General features: G+C 47.3%; 3 protein-coding genes across 3 annotated transcripts in view; 2 read left to right on the top strand and 1 right to left on the bottom strand.

Annotated features, from left to right (window-relative positions):
• LOC132570982 (uncharacterized) overlaps window positions 1-14,917 on the top strand; it is a 67,903-nt gene extending 52,986 nt beyond the window's left edge. The window contains exons 9-11 of the mRNA XM_060237618.1: window positions 8,374-9,116; window positions 10,467-10,593; window positions 13,748-14,917. Coding sequence (XP_060093601.1) covers window positions 8,374-9,116; window positions 10,467-10,593; window positions 13,748-14,808 — 1,931 coding nt within the window. The 3' untranslated portion in view covers window positions 14,809-14,917. The remainder of the gene's footprint in view (window positions 1-8,373; window positions 9,117-10,466; window positions 10,594-13,747) is intronic.
• LOC132571225 (zinc finger protein 709-like) overlaps window positions 1-17,717 on the top strand; it is a 1,224,940-nt gene that overhangs the window by 1,074,325 nt on the left and 132,898 nt on the right. The window lies entirely within an intron of this gene.
• LOC132571257 (zinc finger protein 883-like) overlaps window positions 1-17,717 on the bottom strand; it is a 259,231-nt gene that overhangs the window by 158,810 nt on the left and 82,704 nt on the right. The window lies entirely within an intron of this gene.

The raw sequence follows: 17,717 nt of genomic DNA, 5'->3' as shown, positions 1-17,717 counted from the left end.
TTTTTGGCTTCAGATTCTGGAAGCTGCCTTCGCCGCGCTGCCTCCTGATTATAACAATTAGAAGGATATTGTATATCACAAAAAAAGCTAATTAAAAAAGAGAGAGTGAAGTGCCTGGAAATGAGCATGGGCCTGAGTTGATCTTCTTGCAAATACAGGAGGGGAGATGCTGAGAATTTTTTTGTGGCTGTGTTCTGGAACACGACCTGATGTTAGGATCCTGGCTCTCGACTCACCAGAGAGCAAGCCATGTTGGTTTGCAGCAGAAAGGTGGACAGAGTCCTGTAACACCTTAGACCAGGGGTGTCAAACATGCAGCCTGGGGACTGAATCAGGCCCCCGAGCAACTGGCTGTCCTCTCCTTCCTTCTCCCTCTCTCTTACTTCCTTCTGCAGCACAGCTTGTTTTGCCAGGCTTGCTTAACGGTACAGGAGCTACAGAGCAAAACCTCTATTTTCTCCATTGGCTGAGGCTCCACCCTTGGGGTGGAAGGGGTGGAGGCAGAGCTTGCTTTGCCAGACTCTCTCAATCGCACAGCACATCTACTGAGCCAATCCTCTCTTCCTTCTATTGACTGAGGGTCCTCCCTCCCCTGGCCCCCTGGGGAAGGAAGGACAGAGCCAGAGCTTCCTTTGCCCAGTTCCCTGGATTCCTTAGGAGAACTACAAAGAAAGCAGTGTTAGTGTTTTAAGCACAGTACTGTGATCTGAACTCTCTGCTCATGACCTGAGTTCTATCGCAGTGAAAGCTGGTTCAGGTAGTCGGCTCCAGGTTGACACAGCCTTCCATCCTTCTGAGGTCGGTAAAATGAGTACCCAGCTTGCTGGGGGGTGGGGAGTGTAGATGACTGGGGAAGGCAATGGCAAACCACCCTGTAAAAAGTCTGCTGTGAAAACGCTGTGAAAGCAACGTCACCCCAGAGTCGGAAACGACTGGTGCTTGCACAGGGGACCTTTCCTTTTCCTAAGGTTTTTTTAAAAAAAAATATTTAACTGTGTGTGTGTCCTTTATAAAGTTTATGTCTCTGCTACCTACTCTTAAATAGATACACATGTGGCCCAGCCCAACAAGATCTCATTTATGTCAGATCTGGCCGTCATAACAAATAAGTTCAACACCCCTGCTTTAGACCAACAAGATTTTGGAGGTATAAGCTTTCGAAATAGTAAGCTCATTTTGTCAGGTATGAAGTGAGTCCTTATATCCCTGTCAGAAGAAGATGATGATATTGGATTTATATGCAGCCCTATACTCTGAATCTCAGAGTGGTCACAATCTCCTTTACTTTCCTCCCCCACAACAGACACCCTGTGAGGTGGGTGGGGCTGAGAGGACTCTCACAGCAGCTGCCCTTTCAAGGACAACCTGTGTGAGAGCTATGGCTGACCCAAGGCCATTCCAGCAGCTGTAAGTGGAGCAGTGGGGAATCAAACCCGGTTCTCCCAGATAAGGTCCATGCACTTAACTACTGCACAAAACTGACTCTCTGAAGGCCTGTGCCCAAGGATGCACACTGTAATCAGGTAGATTAGAGCAGAAGAGAAATGCTTCTGTCATTACAGATGAAGAAGATTGGCTTCAGGGCATTTTACAATCTCTTTTCCTTTCCTGACCCCACAACAGACAGCTGTGGGGCTGAGAGAGCTCTGAGAGAACTGTGACTGGCCCAAGATCACCTTGTGGGGAGGCGGGCCACAAGCCTGCCTAGGGGGCCACTCCTGATTGGAAGCTCTTGGAAGATGCTAATTTCCCCTCTGTACTATGCAAGCTGATTGTACCTTTGCATCCTGAGTCCTCTTCTTTGCAATACTTTTCCCTCCTTTTGCCTGGAATATAAGGACTTAGAGATCTTCGTTCCAATGAGGGGAACTGTGACTCTTGAAATCTTACCCTTCCAGAATCTTGCTTGTCTCTAAGGTGCTACTAGATTCAAATCTAGTGTGTCCAGTCTCTTGGGGGTCCATGTATCCATCCTTTGCTTTCTCTGCCCGGAATTCCCCCCCAATACCATTGGTAGAAGCTGGCAACGACCGCTGCAATAGAGCCTGCCAGGTAGCTGAGAGTGACGCAGGACTTACTGGCAGGTGTCATTTTGTAGAAAAATAGGTGGTGGAGCTCATTAGCATAACTCATTAACATATGCAGGCCCCCCCCCGCCAAAAGCGACCCAACGCAAGAAGGGAGAGCCCCAGATGAGCGAGGCCTGCTTGGGCTGGCTAGAGAGCCAGCCAGCCCAAGCAGGCCTCCTCGCCTGGGGCTCTCCTTGGCCATCCTCCCACAGTCAAAAGGCCAGCAAGCCACCTGCTGCCCATAATCACATAAGGAGAGGAGAAAGGGTGGTGCAGGCTTCTCAAGGGGTTAATGAGAGCTGCTGGGGGCGTGGCAAAGCTCCTGGTGGCTAGCTGGCTGCCCGCTCTCCTAATCCAGGATTGTCATGCAGCTGCACCTATAATCCAATGGACAAGGTAAGTGGAAGGAGGAGGGGGAACCCTCAGAAAGGTTCAGGAGCTGTGCTCCTGTGAGCTCCTGCTGAATTCAAGGCCTGCTTACTGGCACCACTGTTGATTATTGGGAAGGGCAAGCCTTGGGGGGGACTTTCACATCCTCTTCCACCGGATGCTTTGAATGGGAGATGCCAGGGATTGAAGCTCGGACTTTTCTGCATACAAAGCAGAGGCTCTTCCACTGACCCATGGCCTCTGCCACTGAGTCACACACACTGATCACAGTTGCCATTGTCTACTCTGCCACTGGTTCTCCAGAGTCTCAGGCTGACGTATTTCACATCACCTCTAACACACGATCTTTTTAACTGGAGTTGCTGGTAATTGAAGCTAGGGCCCTCTGCGTGCCAAGTGGACGCATGCTTTACCACCAAGTAGGAGATGTTTTAGCTTCTGTGCCCTGGCCTAGGGATGCCAGCCTCCAGGCAGAACCTGGAGATCCCCTACAACTACAGCTCATCTCACAGAGGTCAGTTCCCCTGGGAACTGTGAATACGGGAGATAGAGATGTTTTGGAGGGTGGACTCCATGGCAGTGTGCTTCCCTGAGACTCCTGTCCTCTCCAGGCACCATCCCAAAATATCCAGGAGTTTCCCACTCTAGATCTGGCAACCCTACCTCCTCACCCTCCACCAGTGAACAGGGGGGATCTGGCAACCCTAGCACTGATCTACATCCAGGGCTTTTTTTTTTTTTAAAACAGTCAAGTAGGAACTCATTTGCATATTAGGCCACACCCCTAAAGTCACCGTTGTTTCACATGGGGCTTTTTTGTAGAAAAAGCCCAGCAAGAGCTCATGTGCATATTATGCCACACCCCCTAAAGTCACCGTTGTTCAGGGCTTTTTTGTAGAAAAAGTCCAGCAGGAACTCATTTGAATATCAGGACACCCCCCTAAAGTCACCGTTGTTTCAAACGGGGCTTTTTTTGTAGAAAAATCCCAGCAAGAGCTCATGTGCATATTATGCCACATCCCCTAAAGTCACCATTGTTCGGGGCTTTTTTGTAGAAAAAGTCCAGCAGGAACTCATTTGCATATTAGGCCACCCTAAAGTCACGGGTCTTTTTTGCAGAAAAATCCCAGCAAGAATTCATTTGATGCCAAGCCAGCCGTTCCTTTGCTTTCCTGTTCGAAAAAAAGCTCTGGCTACATCCCCTTTCTTATTAGATCTAGCTCAGGGGTGGCCAAACTAGCTTAATGTCAGAGCCACGTGGAATAAACATCAGATGTTTGAGAGCCACAAGATATGAATTTCAGATGCTTGAGAGCTGCAAGATAGGAACATTAGATGTTGGAGAGCTGCAGGACAGGCAGGCAAATAAATGAGGGGAGGTGCAAGGAAAGCAACTTTAACTTTAAATGCATTCTCCAAGCCACCAACTGGCTTGGCTTGGCGAAGTTTTTTAAAGAGAGAAATGCCATCTCCAAGCAGGCCAACAGGGCAGTGAGGGAGGGAGTTTCAAGAGCCACACGATATATGTCAAAGAGCCACAGTTTGGCCACCCCTGGTCTTGCTGCTTCTATATGGCGTACTATAAGCATATATGAGAAGCCCTGCTGGATCAGACTGATTGTCCATTTAATCCCACCCTGTTTCCTCAAAGTGATGGGCATATGCCCAGAAGTGCCATATAGGGTTGCCGGGTTTCTCCTGGTTACTGGCAGGGTCGAATCTAGGGGAGGGCAGAGGGGGGTGCTTGCCCTGGGTGCTGCCAGGGGGGGGGGGGTGCCAAATTGGGTATGAGGTCCATTCTATTTATGAGCCCATAAAACAATGGGCCCATAAGGAGGCATCATTTTTTAAATTATGCCCCCCCCCTCAAAAAACATGTAGATCTGGTCCTGGTTACTGGTGGGCAGTGCCGGATTAAACACCGTGCAGGCCCCTAGGCAGTCAATATCTTGGGGGGGACCCTTGCAAATTATCTAATATCTTCTGCAGGCACCTTCTCAAAATCCCCTTTGACAAAACTGCAGGGGAGAAGCAGAGAGAGGCAGAAAAGCCTGGGGCCCCTAAAGGCATGGGGCCCCATAAACCGGTGCCTACTTGGCCTATTTGTTAATCCAGCTCTGCTGGTGGGGGATGGGGAGTAGGGTTGCTAGCTTCAGATTGGGGAATTCCTGGTGACTTGGGGGTGGAACCTGTGAAGGAGAGGGGCCCCAGTGGAGTGCAAAGCCATAGAGTCCACCCTCCAAAGCATCCATTTTCTCCAGGGAAGCTGATCTATGTAGTGAAGATGAGCTGTAATTCCAGGGGATCCCCAGGTCCCACCTGGAGGCTGGCCTCCCTAGGCCGGGGCACAGAAGCTAAAACGTCTCACTTTGCAGTCATCTTATCAACCCCTTGTCTCACCCAGCAGGGCTCTTCTCACCTTCTGCAGAAGGCACAAGAGCCCTGCCTCTCCAAAAAGCTGGCTTCCCGCCTATCAAGAGCCAGTTTGGTGTAGGGGTTAGAGTGCACGGACTCTTATCTGGGAGATCCGGGTTTGATTCCCCACCCCTCCACTTGCAGCTGCTGGAATGGCCTTGGGTTAACCGCAGAGCTGTCCTTGAAAAGGCAGCTTCTGGGGGAGCTCTCTCAGCCCCACCCACCTCACAGGGTGTCTGTTATGGGGGAGGAAGATAAAGGAGATTGTGAGCTGCTCTGAGATTCGGAGTAGAGAATGGGGTATAAATCCAATTTCTTCTTCATCATCTTCTCCCTTCTCCTCCATCTTTCTTCTTCTTCCTCCTCCTCCTCTGTCTTTCTTCTTATTTATTTATTTATTGGATTTATATCCCGCAGAATTAGGGCGGCTCACAACAGTAAAAATGTACAAATATTAAACATTAATTAAAAGCTTAAACAATATAACAATTAAAACATTTTAAAAACAATTTGGTGCTAATAATACATTCCAGTCATTTCAGTTTCAATTCCTCCTCTTCTTCTTCTTCTTCTTCTTCTTCTTCTTCTTCTTCTTCTTCTTCTTCTTCTTCTTCTTCTTCTTCTTCTTCTTCTTCTTCTTCTTCTTCTTCTTCTTCTTCTTCTTCTTCTTCTTCTTCTTCTTCTTCTTCTTCTTCTTCTTCCGCACAAGCATGATCATTTAGCTGCTATGTTGTCTGATGGCAACCAGAACCAGCTGCCTCTCCTCCCCCCCCCCCCCCCCCCCCCGGGAAATGGCAGCTGTCTTTTTCTACCTTCCAGGATTTGGGAAGCTGCAGATTCCTGACTGCGGGCAGCTGTCGAAAGCCCGGCCATGATCACGCGGCGAGGCAAAAAGGACGCACGAAAAAAGCAAGAGAGCCACCAACAGCCGGCAGGGACTGGATCTCCCCAGCCTCCACCCCCCCCCCACCTTTGTTCTGAAAGGCTTGGAAGGGTTAATCCGACCGAGGCTCGTTTCCCAGACCGGAGCAGGCGTTGGAGAGAGGAGGCGTGTGTGCCCGTGTTCCTTTCCTCTTCCTTTCCTTTGTGGCTGAGAGGGGATTTGGATTTCCATGGGATTTTGCACTGACTGCTGTGGTTGTTTGGGGGGCGCTTGCTCAGAAAAGTGGGTAAGGGGCTTCTCTTGTATTATTGCCCTGGCAGGAGAGAGAGAGACGCGCATGCCTGGGGATTGCAGAGTGCGTTGGACTGTTCAGGAGAGGGGATAGTGCGGGGGGATAGAGGCAAGGTTGTTGTGGGTGGAGAGGAGGAAAGCCCTGGGATTTGCATGCAGAAGGTCCAAGGTTAGATAGCTCTATTACCAGGCAGGTCCAGAGCAGTGTTAGTATAACGTGGCTCACAAATTTTTAACCTCCAGCTCACACATTTTTGTCTTCGTGCCCAAGAGCACATTAATTTATGCAGGAGCTCACAACTGTAATGCCAGTAGCTCACAAAGTTAGAATTTTTGCTCACAAGATTCTGCAGCTTAGAGGGAACATTGGTCCAAAGGAGTAAGCCGTGTTAGTCTGTCGCTGCAAAATAGTAAAGGATCCAGTAGCACTTTTAAAAGTGGCAAATCTTTATTGTAGCACAAGCTTTCAAGAAACTCTGCTCTCTTGTTCACATGCGTCTGACGAAGAGAATTGTGTTACGCTACAATACAATTGGTCAATCTTAACAGTGCTACTGGACTCTTTACTATTTTGCCAGAAAGAGCGTCTCAGATTATGTTGAAGTAGGGTTGCCAACCTCCAGGTGGGGCGTGTTCCTTCTAAGCTGAGTGTGAGCTAGCTCACAGTTTTTTAGCCTCCAGCTCACACATTTTTGTCTTTGCTCAAGAAGGATGGCCCCAGAGCAAACTAATTTATGCAGTAGCCAAATCGCTCGCTCACAACTTTAATGCCAGTAGCTCACGAAGTAGAGTTTTTGCTCACAAGACTCCACAGCTTAGACTGAGGGTAGTGAGCTACACATCAAAGGGACATCAATGTATATATCAGGGGTGACCAAACTCGATTAATGTAAGAGCCACATATAATAAACGTCAGATGTTTGAGAGCTGCAAGACATGAACATCATATATAGGAAGGAAGGAAAAATAAGATGGGGAGAGAGAGGTGGGTAGAAAGCAACTTTAACTTTAAATGCATTCTCCAAGTTATTGAAGAGACAAATGCTTTCTTCAAGTCGACTGATGGGTTAGTGGGGGCTTCAAGAACCACACAATGTGTGTGGAAGAGCCATGAGTGGCTCCCAAGCTACAGTTTGGCCACCCCTGGTATATATCAAAGCAGTAGAAGGGATGGATGACCAAGGTCCTGGCCTATCTATCTCTCTGACTCTCTATAGTCCCCCTCTGAAGTCTGTGGCTAAGAGACAGCGCAGATTTTCCCTTCCAGCACATTGCAACGTTGCATCCTTTTCAAGCATTCTTTACAACTTCCCTCCCACCTTCTGATTGGAATAAAAGAACTCAGAGATCACCATTCTCACTGAGATCTCCCTGACTGTGAAAGAATGAAGTCTGAGTCCAGTAGTACCTTTTAAAACCAAGAGAGTTTTTCACACACATTCAAAGACTTTGTTGGTCTTAAAGGTGCCACTGGACTCAAATTATGTTCTGTTGCTTGAGACCAACACAGCTACCCACCTGATGCTCGAATGTGAGTCCATCTGCCCTTATATCTTGAAGAGTGGAGTGATTTCAGATACCGAATGAGAATAGCAGGAGTATGAAAATAGAAAGGGTGATTGCTTTAGGTGTTATAAGCAGAGGGATAATAGGCATGGAGAAATCAGCACTGATAGTGAGACAGAAAACCTAGATCTTGATTCAGTCCTGGAGGATGCATTGACTTGAGCTTCATTATCAGCTGCAATTCAGCAGTTTCTCTAATATCCCTTTGAAATTTCTTTGTAAGAGAACAGCTACTTTTAGGTCAGTGAGTGAATGTCCTGGAAGCTGAAAATGTTCCCCCAATGGTTTTTGAATGTTGTGGATTCTAATAATAAACTATCCCTGATAGACAAGAGCCTGATGCACTATAAAGTTGCTGTGAAAGTTTTGAAGTGAATGTTCATTTAAGTTGTGTCCTTACATTCTTATCTTTGTTGGTCTTAAAGGTGCCACTGGACTCAAATAATGCTCTGTCACTTCAGACCAACACAGCTACCAGTCTGTGACTTCTCCAGGTCTTCTTACCAATCCTACCTGTAAAACTGTCAGTTGATGGACCCCAGTACTTCTCAATGCCATTAAAAATGCTCCATGGATCTTGAGGAGACTAACTGGCTCTGGATATCTAACAGCAGTCCAGATATTCTGGGGTATCTTGAAGTAAATACAGAGCTTTTTCAAGTGAGAAGGCCACCCCCAGCACTGAGGTGACAAGTAAGCTGAGGTAAAAAATGGCAGCTGAGAAGGAGAAAACTCTAAGTGATGCTCTCCCGTTCCAAGGGTTACCAGAAGAATGGATAAAGGCCAGGGAGCAGATGCAGGAACAAGGCCAAGGCAGCCTTGAATGTGGAGTGGTATCCAGCAGAGTAGCTACAGCATCTCCTGAATTCAACAGGAGGAATGAACAGGAGTTTGTGAAGAGAGAGGCCTTAGAACAGGAGATGAGCCAGCCATGTGAGAGATGGTCAAAACCTTTAGCATCACCTGAGTTCCTCAAGCCGGTTCAGTTCCCTCAGCCAAGATGGAAAAATCCTCAGCTACCAGAACCTGCACCTTGGGATAATGCAAAGGCTTTTCTGGACTCCTTTGAGGGGATGGCTGATGTTTACCAGCAGTCCCAAGGGCTGGCAGACCTCAGTAGAGAAGTCCGAGGGGACTACAGAAAGATGGAAGCCAGAAATATGAGGGATTACTGGAACACAAGGGAAGTCCTCTTACAAGAGGGCTTGCTCACGACAGACATGCAACAAACACTCTTCCGGGAGTTCCGCTACCAGGAGGCCGAGGGGCCCCGTGAGGTCTGCAGCCGCCTCTGGTACCTCTGCCACCGATGGCTGAAGCCCGAGAGGCACACCAAGGAGCAGATCCTGGAGTTGGTGATTCTGGAGCAGTTCCTGGCCATCCTGCCCCCGGAGATCCAAGGCTGGGTGAAGAGGGGTTGTCCTCAGACTTGTGACCAGGCAGTAGCACTGGCAGAAGATTTCCTGCGGAGACGTCATGCAGCCAGGCAGCTGGACCAGAAGGTGAATGGTGTTTTTGTTCAAAGATCTGTCAATTTATGGGCGATCCAAGATTGCCAATGTTGGGAAGCCATCACAGGGTGGGATTAAGAACATAAGAGAAGCCATGTTGGATCAGGCCAATGGCCCATCTAGTCCAACACTCTGTGTCACACGGTGGCCAAAAAACCCATCAGGAGGTCAACCAGTGGGGCTAGAAGCCCTTCCACTGTGCCCCCCCCCCCAAACATTCTGGAAGTGGCAACACATCTCTTAAGATCTGAGTGCATTTTTCAGAGGTTGTGTGGTAGAGAACATACTTGGCCTAGGGAAGGTCGTAGTTGACGCCCCCACAAAATTTCCCAACCAGGGAGGTAGAAGTTTTAAATATGGTTGCCAACCTCCAGCTAGGAAATAAACAAAGAAAAGCCTCCATGTACTATAGTCTAAGTACAAAATTCTATCCACTCTAACAAATCTTAGAAATATTTATATTCAGTAGAGTTGCCATATGCATTTAAAGTAGCAAAAGTCATGGAAGACCATGAACTGTGAATATTTTACAGATTTGAAGAAGGAAGTGTGACCTTAAGAACATAAGAAGCCATGTTGGATCAGGCCAGTGGCCCATCCAGTCCAACAATCTGTCACACAGTGGCCCCAACCTTCATAGCCCAGGCAAGCCTGATCTCATTAGATCTCAGAAGCTAAGCAGGGTTGACTCTGGCAAAGACTTGGATGGGAGACTTCCAAGGAATACCAGAGCTGGGAAGCAGAGGCAGACTTTATTCAACACCCTCTCTGAATATCCTCCATGCTCCTAGTAGGGTTCAGTCACCAGACTTCCAGGTGCGCGCGCGCGCACTCACACATGCATTAAAATACAAAAAAGGAAGAAAGCTGGCATATCAAGAAGGATGGTTCTAATCTAGACAAATTTTCAGTGTATGGAGAGTGGAGTTTTAAGAACATAAGAACATAAGAGATGCCATGTTGGATCTGGCCAATGACCCATCCAGTCCAACACTGTGTCACACAGTGGCCAAAAAATCCAGGTGCCATCAGGAAGCCCACCAGTGGGGCCAGGACACTAGAATCCCTTTTCTTTTAAACACAGGGGAGCATTTGGGAACAGCATTCCACCCCCGCAGATTAAAGATTGAAGTGGTACAGTCCATACTACCACCTCTCTCCTTATTCTGCTACAGGTAGATTCCAGGCCCTATATGACTGGACCACAAACTTTAATTTCTGTTTAGGTAACGTGAGACAGGTGAAGGAACAAAAGCGGATTCCATTCCATACTTTCAGGGCTCAGTGGGCTGACTCCTTGCCTCCCTGGAATTCTGAACGGGATCCTTGATGCTGTTTCAGGGGCCAGGATCGATCCAGGAGGCAACTGTGAATATCCCTACCACAGAGAGCCCTTCAAGTGCCACTGGAAAGAAGCAGTTTGGTATCATTGCAAAGAAGGAGGGTGATGGTGAGACCAGCGCAGAAGGTAAGAAATACCCTACATGTACACTCTTGTCCTCTGGCTTCAATGGTTTTGTCTAGGGTTGCTAATCTCCAGTTGGGGGCAGGGGATCCCCCAGTTTGGAGGCCCTCCCCCCACTTCAGGGTCATCAGAAAGACAAAACTAGGGTTGCCAGGTCCAATTCAAGAAATATCTGGGGACTTTGGAGGTGGAGTCAGGAGACTTTGGGGGTGAAGCCAGGAGCAAAGGTATAACAAGCAAAACTGAACTTCAAAGGGAGTTCTGGCCATCAAATTGAAAGGAACCGAACATTTTTAAATAATGAAGGAGAGTGCCACTTTCTTTTGGGGCTCATAGAATTGGACCCTCTGGCCCAATATTTATGAAACTTGGAGGATGTTTTGAGGAGAGTGATTGGATGCTATGCTGCAAATTTGGTCCCTCTACCTCCAAATGTAGCACCCCACCCCCAGAGCCTCAGATACCTGCAGATCAATTCTCCATTATACTCTATGGGAATCCATCCCCATAGGGAATAATGGAGTGCCCAGCAAATATTTCTCTCCTCCGCTTTCTGGTGACCCTGAAGCCGGGGGAGGGCCTCCAAACCAGGGGATCCTCTGCCCCAACCTGGGGATTGGTAACCTTACTTAGAAAGCAAGACATCAGATACCCAGGAAACTTGAGAGTTCCTTAATTTCAGTTATTTTAATGAAGAGATAGGGTATAAAACTACTCAGTCATAAGAACAGAAGAGAAGCCATGTTGGATCAGGCCAATGGCCCATCCAATCCAACACTCTGTCACACAGTGGCCAAATAAACCAGGTGCCATCAGGAGGTCCATCAGTGGGGCCAGGACACTAGAGGGCTTCATTGCCCCAGATAGAGAATTCCATAGTATCATTGCCCCCCAGAGCATCATTGCCTCAAATAGAGAATTCTATCAATGCCCACAGTGGCTAATAGCCACTGATGGACCTCCGCTCCATATGTTTACCCAGACCCCTCAATCAATCATTGAGAACCCCTCAGTTTGTTGGTTTACTTTATTTTTATCCCACATTTTACAGTATTTGCTTTGCACCTAACTAGATTGGACAAAAGTAGTCATGTTTATTTATGCGGCTGCCCTATACTTGTTTATAATTTTATATCATTGTCCTGCAAGATGGATTCTGGATACGACAAAACAGAGCATATTATGTATTGCTTTGGAGAGCTGAAATTACCCACAAATGCATCAGGGGTTCCCCTAGCTCTGGATCATAGAATCATAGAGTTGGAAGATACCTCCAAGGTCATCTAGTCCAACCCCCTGCACAATGCAGGAAACTCACAAACACCTCCCCCCTAAATTCACAGGATCTTCATTGCTGTCAGATGGCCATCTGGCCTCTGTTTTAAAACCTCCAAGGAAGGAGAGCCCACCACCTCCTGAGGAAGCCTCTTCCACTGAGGAATCGCTCTAACGGTCAGGAAGTTCTTCCTAATGTTGAGCCAGAAACTCTTTTGATTTAATTTCAACCCATTTGTTCTGGTCCTACCTTCTAGGTCCACAGAAAACAATTCCACACCATCCTCTATATGACAGACCTTCAAGTACTTGAAGATGGTGATCATATCACCTCTTAGCCGCCTCCTCTTGAGGCTAAATATGCCTAGCTCCTTTAACTTTTCTTCATAGGACTTGGTCTTCAGAGACCCCTCACCCTCCTCTGGACCCATTCCAGCTTGTCTATATCCTTCTTAAAATGTGGTGCCCAAAACTGAACACTACTACAGGTGAGGTCTTACCAGAGCAGAGTAAAGCAATACCATCACATCATAGGATCTGGACACTATATGTCTATTGATAGTATAGTAATATCAACAGTAATAAGAGGTGTCTTATTTTCAATATCTTCAAGCAATGACTCTACCTTTAAACAGAGTTACATATACCTCACTCCACTGGCTTCCGAGAAGGCAATTGTCTCTTTGTTTTATTTTTTGAAAGATTTGTTTTGAACAGGGGTGGAATTCTAGCAGGAGCTCCTTTGCATATTAGGCCACACACCCCTGATGTAGCCAATCCTCCAAGAGCTTACAAGGCTCTTTTTTGTAAACTCTTGGAGGATTGGCTACATCAGGGGTGTGTGGCCTAATATGCAAAGGAGATCCCTCTAGAATTCTACCCCTGGTTTTGAATCTCTTTTTTATTTATAGATATAAATAAAAATATTCATATTACTTTTCTGAAGCTGAAACAGCTTACAAAAAATTTAAGTAATGAAGAGAGAGAGAGCCAGTGTGGTACATTGGTTAAGAGTCTTGGACTAGTCTCTGGAAGATCCAGGTTTGAATCCTCCTTGGTGGTATGGAAGTTCGCTGGGTGACCTTGGCCCAGTCACACTCGCTCACCCTATCCTGCCTCACAGCGTTGTTGTGAGGATACAGCATAGGAAAGGAGAATGACTTTAAACCCTTTGGGTCCCCATGGATGAGAAAGGTGGGGAAAGAATGAATAATAATAAATAAAATAGAGTACTATATTTACAATAGTCTGTAAATGCTTTTGTTGTTGTTGTTTGTTTTACTGTAGATAATCTGCTTCAAGGTTTTGGTTCTAACGTTTAAAGCCTTATGCGGTCTGGGACCAACATACCTGTGGGACCATCTCCTTCCATTTATGACCAAGAGGTTGTTACATTCGGCCTCCCAACATCTGTCGGCTGTCCCGGCCCAAGGGACGCCCGGCTTGCCTCAGCTAGGACCAGAGCTTTTTCGGTCCTGGCCCTGACCTGGTGGAATCAGCTCCCTACAGAGATCCAGGCTCTACCTGTCTTATTAGCCTTCCATAGGGCCTGTAAAACGGAGCTGTTCTGCTAGGCTTTTAGTTGAGGCTGCAGGCATTTATTCTCGATCTGGTTGGTCTCCCCTATCGGCACTGCCACCTGTGAGATATCGTGCTGTGAGACAGCCAGGCTGGGCAATATGCGATATGGTAAACTTCTCTTGAGTGCTGTTGAACCATCTGTTTTTAAAATGTTGTTATTGTATTTTATTGTTTTATCATATGCTGTACTTCGCCCTGAGCCCTACGGGGAATGGGCGGAGTAGCAGTATACTAAAATAAATAATATTAGTGATAATAATAATAGATAATGACATCTCAGTTTCACCGCCTGTTCTCCTAGGTGATGGATGGATGACAGAGAACAAGGAGGATCAACCTCTACTACGAAAGCTTGTGGTAGTAGAAAAGCATGGGATACCTTTAGAAAAGTCCATCTGGCGTCAAGAGGATGAAGAGACTTCTACAACTCAGGGTGGCTCACAGAGGGAGAGGGAGAACTGCCTAGACTCAAGAGTGGGCGTTTTCTTTCCATACTTTGAAGAAAGTGGGGAGCTGAACCAAACCAGAGTGGTAAAGAGGCGGCGGAGAAGCCGGGGGGCAAAGGTCTGCACCGTATGCGGGAGAGGCTTCAGCCGGACCACCGTTCTCGTGGCGCATCAGAGGACCCACACTGGAGAAAAACCCTTCATGTGCAAGGACTGTGGGAAATGCTTCAGCTTGAAATCTACCCTGGTGGCGCACGAAAGGACCCACACGGGGGAGAGGCCCTACGCATGCTCACAGTGCGGGAAGAGCTTCACGGTGAGCTCAGACCTGACGCGACACTACAGGATCCATATCGGAGAGAAGCCGTTCAGCTGCTTGGAGTGCGACAAAAGCTTCAGCCGGAAGACGCAGCTCCTCAACCATCACAAAGTGCACACGCGAGAGAAGCCGTACAAATGCGCGCGGTGCGGCGAGAGCTTCAGCCGTAGCTCCAGCCTCATGATCCATGAAGGGTCCCACACGGGAGAGAAACCGTTCAAATGCCCGGATTGCGACAAATCCTTCAACACCTCCTCTCAGTTGGTTAAGCACCACCGTGTGCACACAGGGGAGAGACCGTATACCTGCTCGGAATGCGGGAAGAGCTTCAGCCAGAGGCAAATCCTGATGGTGCACCAGCGAATCCACACAGGAGAGAAGCCCTTCAAATGCGCCACCTGTGGGAAATGCTTCTGTGACCGCGCAGTTCTTATTAGACACCAGAAAGTCCACACAGGGGAGAGGCCGCATCAGTGCACTACCTGCGGGAAAAGCTTTTCGCACCGTGCCGTCCTTGTTCGGCATCAGAAAATCCACACGAGGGAAACTCTGGGAGTGCTTAAACTAGACCAGGAGCCATCTAATGAACCCTTATAAAATCCTTTCTCCCATGTTGTTGCCTTAACTCTCAGGGTGGGCAGAGATGAGCCCATGATATTTTACTGCAGTGTGTGTGAATAAAATTTGGGTCCAGTCACACCTTAAAGACCAGTGGCAGTGAATTGCATGTGTTAATGATTCTTTGAGTGAAGAAGGACTTGCTTTTATCTGTTCTAAACCTACTGCTGATTAATTTAATTGAGTGCCCATAAGTTCTTGTATATATCCAGGTCAGGAGGAGGAAGAGCTATTGTTAGAGTTTCTTTGCAATCCTACCCCCACCTTCTGACCTGGACATAAAGGCCAATGTACCTTCATCTCTTTTGTATCTGACAAAGTGAACTTAGATGCATGAAAGCTTTTCTCTGGGAAAACTGTGTTGGTCTTTCAGGCTCTACTGAAAGTAAATTTCTGCTGCTACAGACTAACACGGCTCTCCCATCTGGACTGTCTTTGTGTAGTGTGCTTGGAATGGCATGAGAATCCAGTTTTCTGTAGTATGTTTACTACACATTTGCTGAGATACTGGAATTCAGCGAAGTGGGCCACTTTTTCCTTGCCACGAAGCTCACTTTCCACATGCAGGCACATCACAATGAGTTAACTGCTGGCAGAGTTGTCGAAAATCCAGCAAAGCCAACAGAACCACCATCAGTATTTTTAAACTATGCACTACAGTGAACGATGATAATGGGTTTAGATCCCACCCTATACTCTGAATCTCAGAGCGGTCACAATCTTTTCTACCTCCCCACCCCCCCCACACACACAACAGACACCCTGTGAGGTAGGTGGGGCTGAGAGAGCTTTTACAGCAGCTGCCCTTTCAGGGACAACTCTTGTGAAAGTTATGGCTGACCCAAGGCCATTCCAGCAGCTGCAAGTGGAAGAGTGGGGAATCAAACCTGGTTCTCCCAGAGAAGAGTCTGTGCACTTAACCATTACACCAAACTGACTCTCATCAAAGGGAGTATTTATTTGGTTGTGTGCGTTGCAGGGTAATCCGTTGAAATTATGCATGCACACTTGCTAGTCGTAGGAAGTGTGGTTAAAAAAACCCAGTCTTGCTAAATTCAACATTTCTGTACATCACTGTGTCATATTTTACACTTCCTTGGTGGGTAGGGCTGCCAACTCCAGGTTGGGAAATTCCTGGAGATTTGGGGAGGGGAGGACCTCAGCAGGGCTATGATGCCATAGAGTCCACCCTCCAAAGCAGCCATTTTCTCCACGGAGACTAATCCCTGTTGTCCAGCAAGCAGCTGTAATTCCAGGTCTCCAGGGCCCACCTGGAAGTTGGCAACATTGGTGGTGGGGACTCATCATTTCCAATGGCAGGTTTCCAATATGTATTGTGATGATTAGAGAAGTGCCGCATGTTAATTAGAAGGGCTAACGTCCTATTTGTCATGTGGATTAAACCAGCATACATTTGCAAAAAGACACCCAAGGCAAAAAAACTACTTCCAGTATCTCAATTCAAGCATTGCACCGAATACACCACAAGAATTAGGGTTGCCAAGTCCAATTCAAGAAATATCTGGAGACTTTGGGGGTGGAGCCAGGAGACATTGAGGCGGAGCTAGGAGCAAGGGTGTGACAAGCATAATTGAACTTCAAGGAAGTTCTGGCCATCACATTTAAAGGGACCACACAACTTTTAAATCCCTTTCCTCCATAGGAAATAATGAAGGATAGGGGCACCTTCTTTTGGGGCTCATAGAATTGGACCCCCTGGTCCAATCTTTTTGAAACTTGGGGTATTTTGGGGAGAGGTACTGGATACTATGCTGCAAATCTGGTGCCTCAACCTCAAAAAACAGCCCCCCCCCCAGAGCCCCAGATACCCGCAGATCAATTCTCCATTATTTCCTATGAGAATAAGTCTCCATAGGGAATAATAGAGTTCCCTCCCCTCCCCCCATTTTCTCTCTCTCACTCACACACACGCTTAACTGTCTCTGGTGCAAGTGGGCAGCCGTGTTGGTCTGAAGCAGTAGAACAAAGCAGGAGTCTCTGGTGCCTCCACAACGAGGTCTGGAAATTACAGGGGCTACGCTGCTCTTTTTTACACACACACACACACACTTCTCCCAAAGGAAAACAAAACAAACAGAGGGGCTGCACTCTCAGGTCTGCTGTTGCTAACCCTTCCCCATGAAGTACTTCCTGATCCAATTTAAAGGCACACACACATTTTAAAACTGGACCCATTTGCAGGTCCTGCCTAAGATCTAGAGGTACAGGCTGGCTGTGGGGGAGGAGCTTTACCCGCCGGCTAGCTGGCTGGGGTTGGGAGGAAGGCTGTAAAACCCGGGAATCCCCTGCTGGGACCTGGGGATTGGGAAGCCTAACAAGAATAACAACAACAACTATGATAATAACTGCGGCTGTTGTTATTGTTGTTATTGTAATGCATTGTGTGTAGAAGGGGTCGTTTTGTAGAAAAATAGGTGGCGGAGCTCGTTAGCATAACTCATTAGCATATGCCGTCCCCCCAGCCAAAAGAAACCCGATGCAAGAAAGGAGAGCCCCAGACAGGCGAGGCCTGCTTGGGCTGGCTAGAGATCCAGCCAAGGCTTTAGTGAATTACTTTAGTGAAAAAGGCTTTAGTGAATTACTGCAAGGTATGAACTGGCCTTATTTTTCAGAACAAAGCCTCTCTCCCCTGCTTGAATTTCCCCCCTTCTTTTTGGAGAACTGATGGAAGAGGATCTATTTACCAACTCCTGATTTGGGCCCTTCCTCGTAAGTTCACATTCAAAAATCTTTAAAGTGGAATAAAAGTACAGACAGAATATGTAAGTTGAAATCTTCCATCTACAAAAAGCCAGGGTAGTACAGCAGTTAGAGGGTCAGACAAGGAAAATTAGGCTAAAACAAATAACTTTAACAAGGGTAAATTT

The sequence above is a fragment of the Heteronotia binoei genome, chromosome 5 (genome assembly GCF_032191835.1).
Source record: "Heteronotia binoei isolate CCM8104 ecotype False Entrance Well chromosome 5, APGP_CSIRO_Hbin_v1, whole genome shotgun sequence".
In the NCBI taxonomy this organism is placed as follows: Eukaryota; Metazoa; Chordata; class Lepidosauria; order Squamata; family Gekkonidae; genus Heteronotia; species Heteronotia binoei.
The sequence above is the reverse complement of the archived record's forward strand: the minus strand, read 5'-3'. Positions and strand labels throughout refer to the sequence as shown.